The sequence below is a fragment of the Siniperca chuatsi genome, linkage group LG11 (genome assembly GCF_020085105.1).
Source record: "Siniperca chuatsi isolate FFG_IHB_CAS linkage group LG11, ASM2008510v1, whole genome shotgun sequence".
Lineage (NCBI taxonomy): Eukaryota > Metazoa > Chordata > Actinopteri > Centrarchiformes > Sinipercidae > Siniperca > Siniperca chuatsi.
Genome location: NC_058052.1, coordinates 1,564,148 through 1,577,631, shown reverse-complemented (window position 1 = coordinate 1,577,631; position 13,484 = coordinate 1,564,148). Strand labels below are relative to the sequence as shown.

The following is a 13,484-nucleotide window of genomic DNA, read 5'->3' as shown; positions in this document are numbered from 1 at the left end:
GTCATTATGGACTCTCCTTTCTTCAAAGCGCTAACATATCTCTCAGTAGATCCTGCTTGTCAGTGCATGAAGAAGAAGCTCACCCCGCCTCTAGCCCAATGCATGCTAGGATAGGGTCCAGTGTCTTGTGACCCTGGTATACAGGATAACCCGTATTGTGGAGCAGCTTTTTCTCAAAGTCTTCCTGTGTTCGTTCTTTCTCCAAGATAATATACAAGCTGCATTCAGGTACAAAGTATAGTGACAACAGACACTTCTACATTAATATTTTTCAGAGGATTATAGGGTTGAACTTCAATGTTGTTGAACAAGTCTTTAAGCTACGCACAGCAAACCATAAGCCTGGTTCATGGCAGTTCAAGCCAAGCCTCCAGGCATGCTTTGAAGCCAATTTGACATAGTGGCCAAAGAATGTAATTACAATCTCTGGGTCCATCACGTGATACACATTGGCCCCAAAAGACTTTACCCCATAGACTTAAATTGTGGAAGAAGCAGCTGAACAACTGTGGAATTTATTTTTTGGAGAGTCACAAATCAAACAAATCCCACCATGAACAAGCATTTGGCGACAGTGGCAAGAAAAAAACTTCTTTTTAAACAGGCAGAAACCTTGGACAGAACCAGACTCAATAGTGGGCGGCCATCCGCCACTGCCATGTCAGGTGTTCTTTGAAAAGCAAATCATTGTTTTGCCCTGCAGTATTACATGAGGTGCAGAGTGAGTGCAAGTTGAGACCTGAGGTTGTTTGGGCTACATATGAGAAAAATCTAAATATCTTTACATAATGATAATGAATGTCGGAAATGAACACCACACAGTTTCATCCAGGTGTGTGTGCATTAGGCAATCAGTGAGAGAACTGCTTCCTGGATTGTTCTTACCTTTGCCCAGTCTTGTGCCCTGCATCAGGCGCTTTCTAGGCACTTTGAAAATCAACACATCTGACTCGAATCCAGGTACACATGTTGGGTCCTCAGCAGTCACTAAATCTGAGGCCTAGGAGAGAAAAACAGCTTTTTAACAAGTCATAACCCAGATGTATGGAAAATGTGCAAGCAGTAGTCTAAAACAAAACCTTTTCAGTCTGATTTAGTTAAGGAAACTTAAAATTAAAACAGTATTCAAAACTAGTGAAATCCCCAACCAAGGTAAATGAGTCATAGGGTCCATCTAGGATTGCAACTAACAAATACTTTCATTATCACTATATCTGTCTATTTTATTGATCTATCTTGAAGTTTGGTTTATGAAATGTCAAAAAAAGATGAAACATGCCCATCACAAGTACTAAGATAACAAGTTGAGGTCTTCATTTTGTCCAACCAACAGTCCAAAGTCAAAGACATTCAATTTAAAGTGATATAAAACAGAAAAGCAGAAAATGCAGCAAATTCACCTTTGAAAAGCTGGAACTAGCATTGTTTCACTAACAAGTAAATTGATTATCAAAATTGTTGTCAATTACTTAGGTCTAGGTCTTTCATTGTAACTCTGAAAACTGGGTCTAAAAAACAAACTGAGATGACCACCGACATGTTCAAACATAAATATTTTTTAAATGATTCTTTAAAAACTCTAGTTCGCATATGTTTAAGAAATTATCTGTCAGAATTATACAACATACGGTCAAAATCCATTTGTCTGAATAAATTGTAATGACAAATGTGGGTTTTAACCGAAACATGTTGGACTGAAATTTAACCTGCAGACAACGTCATCAACGGAACAAGGGCGAGGCCCGTGTAGACCTCCATGGGTTAGACCCACTCACTCGACGAGGGAAGGAAGAATCAAACTAACAAAAGAGCGATTTTAAACTACCTTGTGTGTTAGGGTTTTGTCGCATTTACGTAGAAATTGCATGTGGTTTAAGACCCTCTCTTCAATTCAGTCTTATTACATGCACGAATACAATTAACACCCGGCAACCACCTATTTCCGTTCCGTTAAATACAGTGCAGAGCCGCGGTAAATGGCTGTGTGACAAAAAAAAAGATTTTACTTTAATAAAAAGCTGGTTGCTGCATAAGGAAGATGTCGAAATTATCCTCCGAAATTGTCAGAAGTAACGAAGGTTTCTAAAAACACCTCACCCAAATAGTGTTCTATCAGATGTAAAAAAAAAATTAAATAAATAAAAGTAACATTAAGTACCAGTTATTATAAAGTTTCACACTAGAGAACTACAGAAACGGGTGGAAGCCGTTTGGAGAGTTAAATAACCACGACAGCAGGAAATCTCACCTGAAAAACGGCGATTAAAATGGCCAAAACCGCGAACCGAGCGGTGCCCATTTGTCTGCAAATCCTCTTTCAATATTCCTCGCAATCAAAGTACAAATAAAACTGCCAAATTGCTTATAAATATATTCCTTTACGAATTCTCGTCGTGGCGTCTTTGTCTTGTCTCCTGAAAGTAGTTTCAGTAACTGAGTGAGTTCAGCTGGACGAGTTGCTGCAGGTACTTTCAGCGAATGACGTCGGCTCACAGGTGCGTGGGTTTCCGGGTTCCTGATATGGTCATACAGGCTGAACACACCTGAAGAGACAGAAACCAGGAGTTTCTGTTACTACCTGTTCATGAATAGCTAGCAGATATACAGCAGATAATAGTCAATACGCGGACAGTGTTTTGCCAATCACTAACCCCCCCCTCTCTCGCTCTCTCTCTCTCTCTCTCTCGCACACACACACACACACACACACACACACACACATAGGCTTGGCAAAATTGACAACACTTCTTTTCGTATTTGGTGAGGTAAGAATCTGATTTTAAAATACCCTCATTTGTAAAGTCGTTAGTGTGAAACCAGCCTAAGAGCGTTTGTTAAGTCGTTAGTGTGAAACCAGCCTTGAAACCAATGGCTCTATAAAAACCAGTGGAAGTTTCAGGTTCCCCATTTTCATACAGCTAAATGAGATCCTTAAAATGGCGAGACAGGATTTCAGAATGTCATGTGACACAGATGTTAGGCAAGATTTGACATACTGATGCTGTATTTACACAGTACACAGCTCACTGTTCAGGACACTCCCAAGAAGGTTAACACACAAAGACTTGCCCTCTAGTTGTCATGATGCTCAAATGCAGCCAGTAGAGGTGGTATAGTGGCTGATACTAATTTCAGGATGTGTACTGAACTTTCTTTTTTTTTTTACCTCTATATTTAGTGTGTCATTTGAGTATGCAACATCTCATAAATCATTTGATAATAGGCTGTAGTACACAGATTTTTCACACATTTTCTTAATGTGCTCATTGAAGTCATTCTCTATGGTGATAAACATTAATAATTAATCCCTAAGAATAGACCACTTCCTTCATCCATCCATCCTTTTCTGCTCCTGACTGTCTGGACATCAGCTGACTAAAAGACTAGAAGGTTAATGGCCTGCACTGTGACCTGATTTGCAGTCAGAGGGTCTAAGGGACTACTGCCTGCCCAGCAACGTTTATGGCCATCCCCACACACAACTGTGTACCTGAACTAAACATAAATAAACTAGGGCTGAATAGATATATGAACTGAATAGAAATAAGTAAAATAATATGTAACAATTTCACTTGATGTTGCCATTGTTTTAGAATTTGCTTTCTAATTAAAATGTGTGCCTCATTGAGCACCCCTGGGTGGGTAGCAAGAGGTATAGCCAACTGCCTTGCAAGTGGATTAGTTCAGCTTTAAGTATGACAATAGCTGTGTCCTGGAGGACGCGGCCCACAAAGCCAGGCTAAACTCACTATTCCTCCCCAAAGGAGACAGAGAGATCAAAACTAATTGCGTATCCGGGTGGCCCTCATCAGCTCGCAAACATTTCAAAGTTTAGGGTTGCCCTTTGATTGCCGAAAAAAATGTGAATAACACTCAAAAAACATGAGCAACTTACACGAAGTCCCCTTCAAACACAAGATGGACAACTGACATTAGTGTACAAAGTCGACAACAAATAAACTGCTGACAAGAACAAACTGGATTATGTGCATTACTTATTTGTAGCATGAATGTATAAAGAAATATATAATATAATTTGTGGATATCTTAACATACAGTAGATAAACAGGGATTATAGTATTAAATGTTCCAATGTAACTAGCAAACATCTGGGGACAAGCTAACAGACAGCGCCTAATATAGCACCTAATAAAATACAAACTCTAAAAAACTCTCTGCATTTAGGTATTTATGTCTTTATGTCAGCTGTGTTTAGGAGCACTTCTTGTATACAAAGTGTAAATGCCGTTAAAATGTCTTTAAACATTTTAAGTGAAACTTATCTAGGAACCTAACATTTTCCCTCTTTCCCTCTCAGCACTGCTAGCTAGGAACCAGATAACATTACCATTAATTAAATATTTTATATTTAACTTTAACAGAAGACTTTCTTTGCTCAACAGAAGTTCAATGTATTGTATACTGAAATAGCCTCCTATCTGTGTACTCAATTTATTTAAATGATGGCCGCTGATAAAATGTATGATCTTGCTATAACGTTAACGTTAGCTAACGTTAGCTTAACTCTCCTTGTAGCAGGAAATTCTTGCTAAGGGGCTAAGAAGTCCTTGCTAATGTTTGTTAACTTTACTCAGCTTACTCAGTTTGCAAACAATTGTACAGCACTTCTTCAAATGCTACTAAATTATTGATAAAGAAATCTCAATTTACTTACTAGTAGTAGGCAGTCTCAGGGGGGGCTAATGTTTGCTGCTGTGGGTGCTATTTTTTTTTTTTTGTTGTACTTTCTGACTTGGGGGCAGAGTGAACCATCCCTGAAATTCTTTTTATTAGTTAAGTCACTGAATGTACAAAATCACAAGCAACTGTTCATATTTCTTATCACAGAGTGCAACATTACAATAAATAAAAAGAAATAACATAAAATATGGTTTAAAAAGAAATTAAGATAGGCCTACCTGCTTAGGCTGCTTATATGGACTTCTTGTTTTCTGATTAGATTGATTAACAATTACTGTAATTTCAAATATTCCTGTGGAGGATGTCTCCCACTATGTGTAGTTAATTCTGTTTTCGTGAAAGATTTCATGTAGGATTATTATCCCAGTACACAAGCTCACACAGTAGGCTATACTGACTATAAATTGGGATGCTTAAGATATTAATTTATGCCACAAAAACATTCCCAATAGGACGTTCCCAATATTGGCCTTTTGTTGCCTGGAGGTCAACAATGTAAAAAACATGTAACTGTTGCGAACTATTGTCAGGGTCACGGAGTAAACATTGGTCTGAACACCAGGAATAATTTTAAGAAAGTAAAAAGGAAAGAAAGAAGGAGAAGTGTGAAATTTTACTTAACAGATCTGAGATTTTAGGCAACATTCAACTTCCATCATAGGCGTTCTAACATAGTCTAACCATCTTACAGCTTCAGAGTGAACAAGTATGAAAGACAGGGGACTTTTCAAAAAGCAATTAAGTGATGTTATCTTTTGCTCTTCCCCTCCATCAGTCATCCATCCTTCCCACAGAAAGACAGAGGGATGTGGGGGCAGAAGAAAGACTGGTCAGTTTACAGTGGCCACCACTTAGCCAGTGAAAAGAGGTAATGTGGGACAATAGAGAGAGGGAGAACAGACAAGAGAAGGAATGGAATGAGGAGGCAGAGTGGGAGGAAGGCAGTGAGCAGTGTCAGATTACATTGTTAGTTTGTTGAGTTTAAAGAATGAGTGATTCACTTCCTTACGGGTGATCATGGGTGTAATCACGCCTTTAATGTCTATGTGTAGAATGCGATTCTTTGTCACATTTTTGTTTTTGGTTCATTTAAGTTCACCCTACACACTTCACACCAAGTGGACACTAATTCAGGCTATTGCAACCATCATGTCAACATCAACTCTTCATCAGGGTATAATTAAACCACAAGCACTCTACATTCATATACAGATTATTGCACAGGAGCAGGGTACTGTTGGTGAGAGTGTCTTTCAAATGCATATGTACAGGTACACAGGAATGTTTAGGTCTAGACCTCTCATTTACTTGGTAATATTTTGTCATTGACTAATGTAATGCAGTACACTTTTAAAAGCTAACAGTAGCCTAATCCAGCATAATGACACTTAACACAAATATTACCTGTACTGTGACGACACCTGTAGTGTTTTCTAGGGACGGAAATGTCGGCTGGTGGTTTGGTTGGTGATCTCATGACTTTGGATCCAGCTCCACCAGTAGGTCGAAATGTTTACTTATCCAGTGCAATATCACAACATCTACTGGATAGATTAGACCAGAATTTGGTACAACCAAAATGAATCCTAATAACTTGATCCCCTGACTTTTCAGGGTCATTTTTTCAATATGTCCAATACTTTGGTTTATGACTAAATACCTGCAAATCTAATGACATTCCCATCAGCCTCAGCTGTACTTTGTGTTTGGTGTTAATTAGCTAACATTTGCTAATTAACGCTAAGATCACAAACATAGTAAACATTATATCTGCTTAACAACAGCATGTTGGCGTTGTCATTGTCGCCCCAGATTGTAGTATGCATTGTATAGAAGCATGTCCGCTGTCTGTGTGCAAATCTGCAGCTGTCTGTGCCATACTGAGGTATGGTCAAGGCTTACGTATTGTTATAGGGTACATGGGGGGGGGACAAGATAATACAAAATAATAGAAATAATAAAAAATGGAGGACAAATGGAAAGATTCTATTGAGCTCCTTCAGATTTCAAATCCCTGGAGATGTTGTCCCTGGAACTGTTGATCTGTATCCTTGACCTCCAGACACATAAAGAGAAATTTTATTTAGTTTGTGCTGGCAGGAATATTTTCCTCTGCACCCAAGATTCTCTGCAAATTAGAAAAATTCTGAAAACAAACATCGACGAACCAGCAAGATGAAATGTCCTTAGGTAAGGGATGGCTCCGACTTCAGTCACAAAATATTACATCAGTGCCTCACTGAGGTCGCAACATTTGTAATTCAATTGGTAAGTAACTAAGCAGCCTTCCTGTCCTCCAGGAAAATGACCATCCCCTATCAAGGAGTAGAGTTCCAGAGCCAACACAGCTCAGCCCCCTCCCCCACAGAGAAGTGATGTTTCACATTCCAGGAGTCCTTTTCCATTGCCAAGGTCCCAATGACTAAATCTGCTTCAACTCTGTTCTTTCCCCTTGCCGGTGGCGAGAACCATGGATGTATAAAGAGAACCGGATACAGCGTCAGAGGCGGGGCCCCGTTCATTCCTATGAAAGCTGCTCAAAAAAGTTTGAATTCCAGGTATAAAATTACCCAGATCTTCCGCATATGCTTCCGCATCGTGCAGCCCATAGGGCAAGTGCAACAGAGACTACTGCCGGCCAAGCTGGCTAACTTTCGGTTTAGCCCTCTGCTAACTGGAATGGGGATAAAATGATTTAACTGCGTGGCTCTTCTAGACTTTCCAAGTGTTGTCAGACCGAATGGATCAGATTCTGATAGTGAAATGAGTCATTTCGAGGGGGTTGTGACGCTCAAAAAAATGTATCCGCTGTTTTACAGCCGCTTCTTTCACAATGTAAGTCTACGGGAAAAAGTCTTTTTGGGCCAGTGTGCATCACATAAGGAACCAAAAGTTGTAAGAAGTTTGGCCACTATGTCAAATTGGCTTCAAAGCCTGGCGCACTTCCTGGGGGCTTGGTGAGCACCCAATGAAATGGTTGCTTGTTGCTGTCTTGAGATTTCCCAGCCACCATGCACTCCTTGTGAGTAGCACACCCAGGCTATGGGGCTTTTTTCCTATCTTTGTTCAACAGCGTGGTCTTTCAATTCGAGAGCGAGACAAGAACCATTAAAATAAAAAACTTACTTGAGGTCCTTGACTTTGGCAATCCACATTGGCCAGCGATCTGTTAGACTCCTGCTTCTGAGTCGTGAAGGGGATGTCTTTTTTCCCTGTAAAATGTAAAAGGTCAGAAACACTCCATGGAGACAAACATAAGAAAGCAATTTGTCAAAGCCTCTGCATGCCCACCTTAGACTGATGGCAGAAAACCACGTCCCATTAGGGACTGTGGTGAGAATGCATCAACCTTACAAAAAACACACTAAGATCAGTTTTTGATCAGTGTGCGGCAGTAACACGTAGAAATTAAGATATTGTGTCAGGCTGCAGAGTGGAAGAAATGCTGCACATGTCAAGCCCTTTCCAAACCAGGAATATTAACATTGCTGGCTTCATCTATGTATTCAAGTAATGGCTTTTGTGATTCAGACATAGATGTCTGTTCCGTAAATGTTTGTTATAGCTTTATACAGACATAACGTGTCCGTTACAGGATGAGTTATGTACATTCTGTTTATGTACATTTTTATTTATTGTTTTATTATTTTTATTTCACACTTGCTTTGGCAATGTAAACGTCTGTTTCCCATGGCAATAAAGCCCCTTTGAATAGAAAATACTCGTATCTTTATGTGACATAAATTCACAATAATATCTCCACTTATGAAGCCATCCAGCATTCCCTGCCAATTTGTACTTCCCAAATAATTAAAGCTAAACAAAGTAATGGTCTCGGCCTTTGTGCTGACCCTATCAAACTTCCTCTAGTATCTGATGGTCTCTTTGTATTTTATATGCAGCTGTACATGTCATCTTGAATCATATTACATGCTTTAAAATTCTGTGAGAAAGAACTAAAGAAACAGAGCTGCAGCAGTTTACCAACCACCCATCTTATTCAAGTTGAACAAATAACCCACTGACCTTGACTGTGTTTATGTGTGTAAATAAGAGACAACGTTTATTCTAACCAGATTTCTTATCCATTGTGGAATTTCTAACAGTGAAATATCCTCTCTCTCTCTCACTCTCACACACACACACACACACACACACACACACACACACACACACACACACACACACACACACACACAAACAAGCACTGTGTCCTTCCACTATCATATTGGAATGTATAACAAGCTCCCAAACTCCAGATAATGGTGAATCTGGTTAATTAGTAGAGAAAGCAAACATTTGGGAGTGTGAGAGATGGTGCCAGAGAAGTAGCAAGCAAGCAGGCAAATATCATTTATGCATAAAGCAGTTTTAAACAGAGGTTACACAGTGGCCGTGCTTTACACGAGGAAGAACAGACACTCATGTCCCCTTCAGGATGAGTTGTAATAACTTTGGTGATCCTCTGACATTTCATCTAGCGCCACCATCAGATCAAAATTTCAATTTGTCCCATACTTTTGTCTGTAACCAAATATCTGCAAAACTAATGATATTCCCATCATCCTCACCTCTTTGTGTTTGGTGCTAATTAGCAAATGTTAGCATGCTAATACGCTAAACTAAGATGGTGAAGGTAGTTAACATTATACCTGCTAAACATCAACATGTCAGTATTGTCACTATGTGCATATTGCCATACTAGCATTAGCATTTAGCACTTTTTTTTTACACTGTGCTTAAGCACAGCCTCACGGAGCTGTTAGTGTGGCTGTAGACTCAGTCTTGTTGTAAAATAACTGGTCCTGATCAATGAGTAACTGCACTGAGATCATTAGGAAAGAACAGTGGAAGGTTTGCTTTTCTTTCGCTTTTGATCATCCACAACAAAACGAAGAAAATAAAAATCCTAACTCAAGGTCCACTTAACTAGCTTTTTCTGGAGTTTGTATCTCATGGTCTTTGCTCAGCTGCCACAGAGATGGCTCAGTTGTTAATGTGATCATTTTGTCACTTTCACACTCAACAAAACAGACCACACAAATACACAACTTATAATCCACATAAAACATTAACTTGTTCGACTCAGGTCATTTGTCAGGAATAAACACTGTGCTCGTTTGTCTGTTTTACTGCCCAGCAGATCGTCTCCCTCTGTCAAGGCCATTAGTGGTGGCTGCTGGAGTGACATCATGTCAATTATTAACTGTCAGGTCAATGTTTAGAGAATCTAGTATCTGCTGAGAGCAGTGGGGAAACACAGAAACTGCTGGATTTAAACCAGCAGCAACAACAGCACTGAGAAAGTTTAATACTATAAGAGCTTAACTTCCAAAACAATACGCTGAGTTATAAATAAACAGTCATTCATGTAATACAGTATGTAGTTTCTCATTTTGGCAACATATAGACCGTGAACATTATGTTTTTAGTCCTGGTTTTCTGTCTCTTGCATAACAGGGAATATTAGAATGATGAATATTTAGAATGATGAATTGTGAAAAATGTCCTGTCAATCAGACTCATGACCACTCAGTTACAGTAAGTCATGTCATAAACATTTGGGTGTAATTGCACAATGCCAGCAATAATTTTGCAACCTTTAATAAGAAAACAACTCAATAACCGGTATATTGGCTACATCTCATCAACACTAGTGTCGTCTAACACAACAGTCCTGCAATAAATCCCCCCTTCATGAGAGTTCTAATACAACTATTTAAGAGAGGCTGAGTTGTTTCAATTGTATGTTACTGTTGGAGGATGTAGTTTGTGGTGCTGCTCATTGTATGAGAGGAGTTTCTAATACATAGTATACCTTAACTGATATGCATAGCATGGACAAAATATTTGAAACATCTTTCAGAATAAGACGGTGTCGTCCCTCATTCGTCCAGGAGTGCTCTATCGTAGAAAAGGTTTCAGTCGTAGTCATCTGGACACTGTTTTCAGAATCAAGACGCAAGCTCCCATGAACGATGAGCGGATGGGAGCCGGGCGTCTTGATTCTGAAAACAGTGTCCAGATGACTACGACTGAAACCTTTTCTACGATCTTTCAGAATAACGCAATACAATTCAGCATTTACATAAAAAACACCTCTCTAAAACAGTTTTAGTAAAAACCGAACCCTCATGAAGATAGGATTTATTGCAGAGCTAATGTGTTATGGCTGGAACATGCTTCTCCAGGTTGCACACAAGCAAACATGCACAAGGGTTTGTTTCATATTTGTAAGGACTTTTGAGTATAACATATGCATGTTTTCAATCCTGCTTCCTGACAGGAACAATTTTTGGACAGTGGTTTCTTCGTTTTCTTTTTTATTAGAACATTAACAGTTCTATGACAAAACAAAAATACATCCATTACATTAATACTCAAAATACATACAAATAAATGATGTAGTATTAGACATTAGTTCAATGGTAAAATGGTAAAAAAAAGCCAGTTCGTAATTTCCTTATACTTTTCCTGGAAAGAACTATGTTATTTGATAATAATAAGGGAAAATAAACATTTCCTTAAAAGAAAAGCTCAATTTAAACCAAAGTAAATATTATTTAATTAATTTCTCATTGAAAACTTAATTCTTCATATATGTGGAAATATGTTTGCCTGTAGACAAATTTGACATTTTTACATGTACAGCTGACCTGCTGTGCAGCCGACTAAGAGACTAACTTACGCTGACAACTGATTGGAACTGATCAATTGGAAGTGCACTGTCTCCATTTTCCCTGTAATTAGTACAAAATGACATAGTTCTTTCCATAAAACATAAAACTTTTTGGAAACTATTTGGAAATTCTGAACCTGTAAAATAAAATGTTACCAAAAAGGCATACCTTATACAAGTAAAATCTCTTGAAGTAATTCAGAAAGCGGATTAATTATATACCCACATTTCTGAACAGTGTGAAGCAGTAGGTGCTCTGAGCTCCCACTCAGGGTTTATGAACACAATGGGATTACAGGAAATGCTCCATAGAGAGGACAGTATTTAAGCTCTATGTGTCCCTCTGTCTCTGCTGGTGGGGCTGTAGAGGACTCCAGTGTTGTTTATCTGTATGTCTACAGCTGACTACAGCATAAAAGCACTTTCATCATCCAGTAATACTGGACTTCCTGTTAAAAGCCCATCACCAGGCCATTCATAAGCTTTTAGTTCCCATCAAGTCTTCATGACAGCGAAACCTTTCGCTTTCTGATTAGAGCCTCACATCCACACATTGACATTAACGCAGTCACATGATCACAATACGTGCACTCGCAGACACAAACAACTTTAGCTTTCACAAGAGTTTAGATTATATCAGTTTATGGTGTGTGGGTGTGGGTGTGTTGGCGGAGGACAGGCCCAGTCATGCCGTTTTTTCCTGGAATGTGTGTTGTGCTGCGGTTTCACCTGAGCCACATTAATGCAGTGGAGGGAATGACAGTGGGGAGGGGTGAGAGATCCTCTTCCTCGTTTTCTTGAGTAATTGTTTTAGCACATTCTTGTTTACTGCCTAACCACTAAACTAAGGCACATGAAATTACTTGTCTGCGATCAAAGATGGAAGAGATAGAAAATGGGAGTTTCTGCTTCATGAAATGAAATGCACAAATGTCTCCTGAACATCAGAAAGGGAAAGATAGAGTCGCCTGGTAACTGAACGTCCACCCCAACTACACACACAAAAGACATTAAGTGTTTTTATGTGTTTTTAAATATGTTAATAAATTGTATAAAACTGTAACAAAACTAATCATGTTACAACTTCAAATCATCAGTTCATCAACACCGTCTGGCAGGACCATATAAGGCCATGAAGGTAACTGTTTTGAAATACTTTCACATTATTTCACAATAGTTCCTTCTCATCAGTTTTTCATAACTATGCACCACTGCCCTACCCCCTTTCTTATTCACGGACTGTATTATCAGCAATTACTGTAGAATACACCCAGCTGTGCATGTGAAGTGGTCACAGATGATAAAACTACATCATCTAGATTACATTACACCTTCAATCTTATTCAGGGTAGCACTGGGAGTTGCACACTGTAATACAGGGTAACATGAATCACAAGGAATCTTTTAAAAACATACATTCATCACCATTTTGCATAAGACACAGTCTTATACAATTTAAAATACTATACCATCTACATTACTCAAATGACAGTCTTTCCAAAATCTATTTTAAAAAATTAGCCCTGAATGTTCAAGATGCCTCCTCAGCCCAGCCATAGGTCAAATGTTTTGGTCATACTAATCTATGAACAGGTTTTTGGAGGCGATCTTTAAAGCCTATATACTGTACAAATAAACAATGAGGATAATATTGGTTATTGTACTTTTCATAATAATGTTAGTATAACAAAAAATGTGCTTTCTGTTGCCAATGCACTAATCCTTAATCATTTTTAGTTTCCTTTATTGATACGTAATACTTTATGATATAATGTATTTGCATTTTTTCCCCCCCTTTATTACAAGACAAAAGACAGAAGAAATACTATGACAGCACTCCAGTTAGGTTTTTTAATCTTGCCACACTGACGTTTCGGGCAAGATGCCCTTCTTCAGCATGTATACTGGCAATTTCATAAACAATATCCTACACAGGTGGGGTTAATTATAGGTAACCACAACATCTCAATAGAGAGAGTCACAATGTTTCTAGGCAAAGAGTCTCATGATCTAGGATACTAAAACATGAAAAACACAACATACATTATATTCATTTCATACGAAACGTAAATGAAAGCTCCTCATTCATCCCACCGGTCTGAAA

General features: G+C 38.7%; 1 protein-coding gene across 1 annotated transcript in view; it reads right to left on the bottom strand.

Annotated features, from left to right (window-relative positions):
* LOC122884777 (B-cadherin-like) overlaps positions 1 to 2,652 on the bottom strand; it is a 30,307-nt gene extending 27,655 nt beyond the window's left edge. The window contains 2 exon segments of the mRNA XM_044215111.1: positions 886 to 1,000; positions 2,249 to 2,652. Coding sequence (XP_044071046.1) covers positions 886 to 1,000; positions 2,249 to 2,299 — 166 coding nt within the window. The 5' untranslated portion in view covers positions 2,300 to 2,652.
* Positions 2,653 to 13,484: the final 10,832 nt, after the last annotated feature.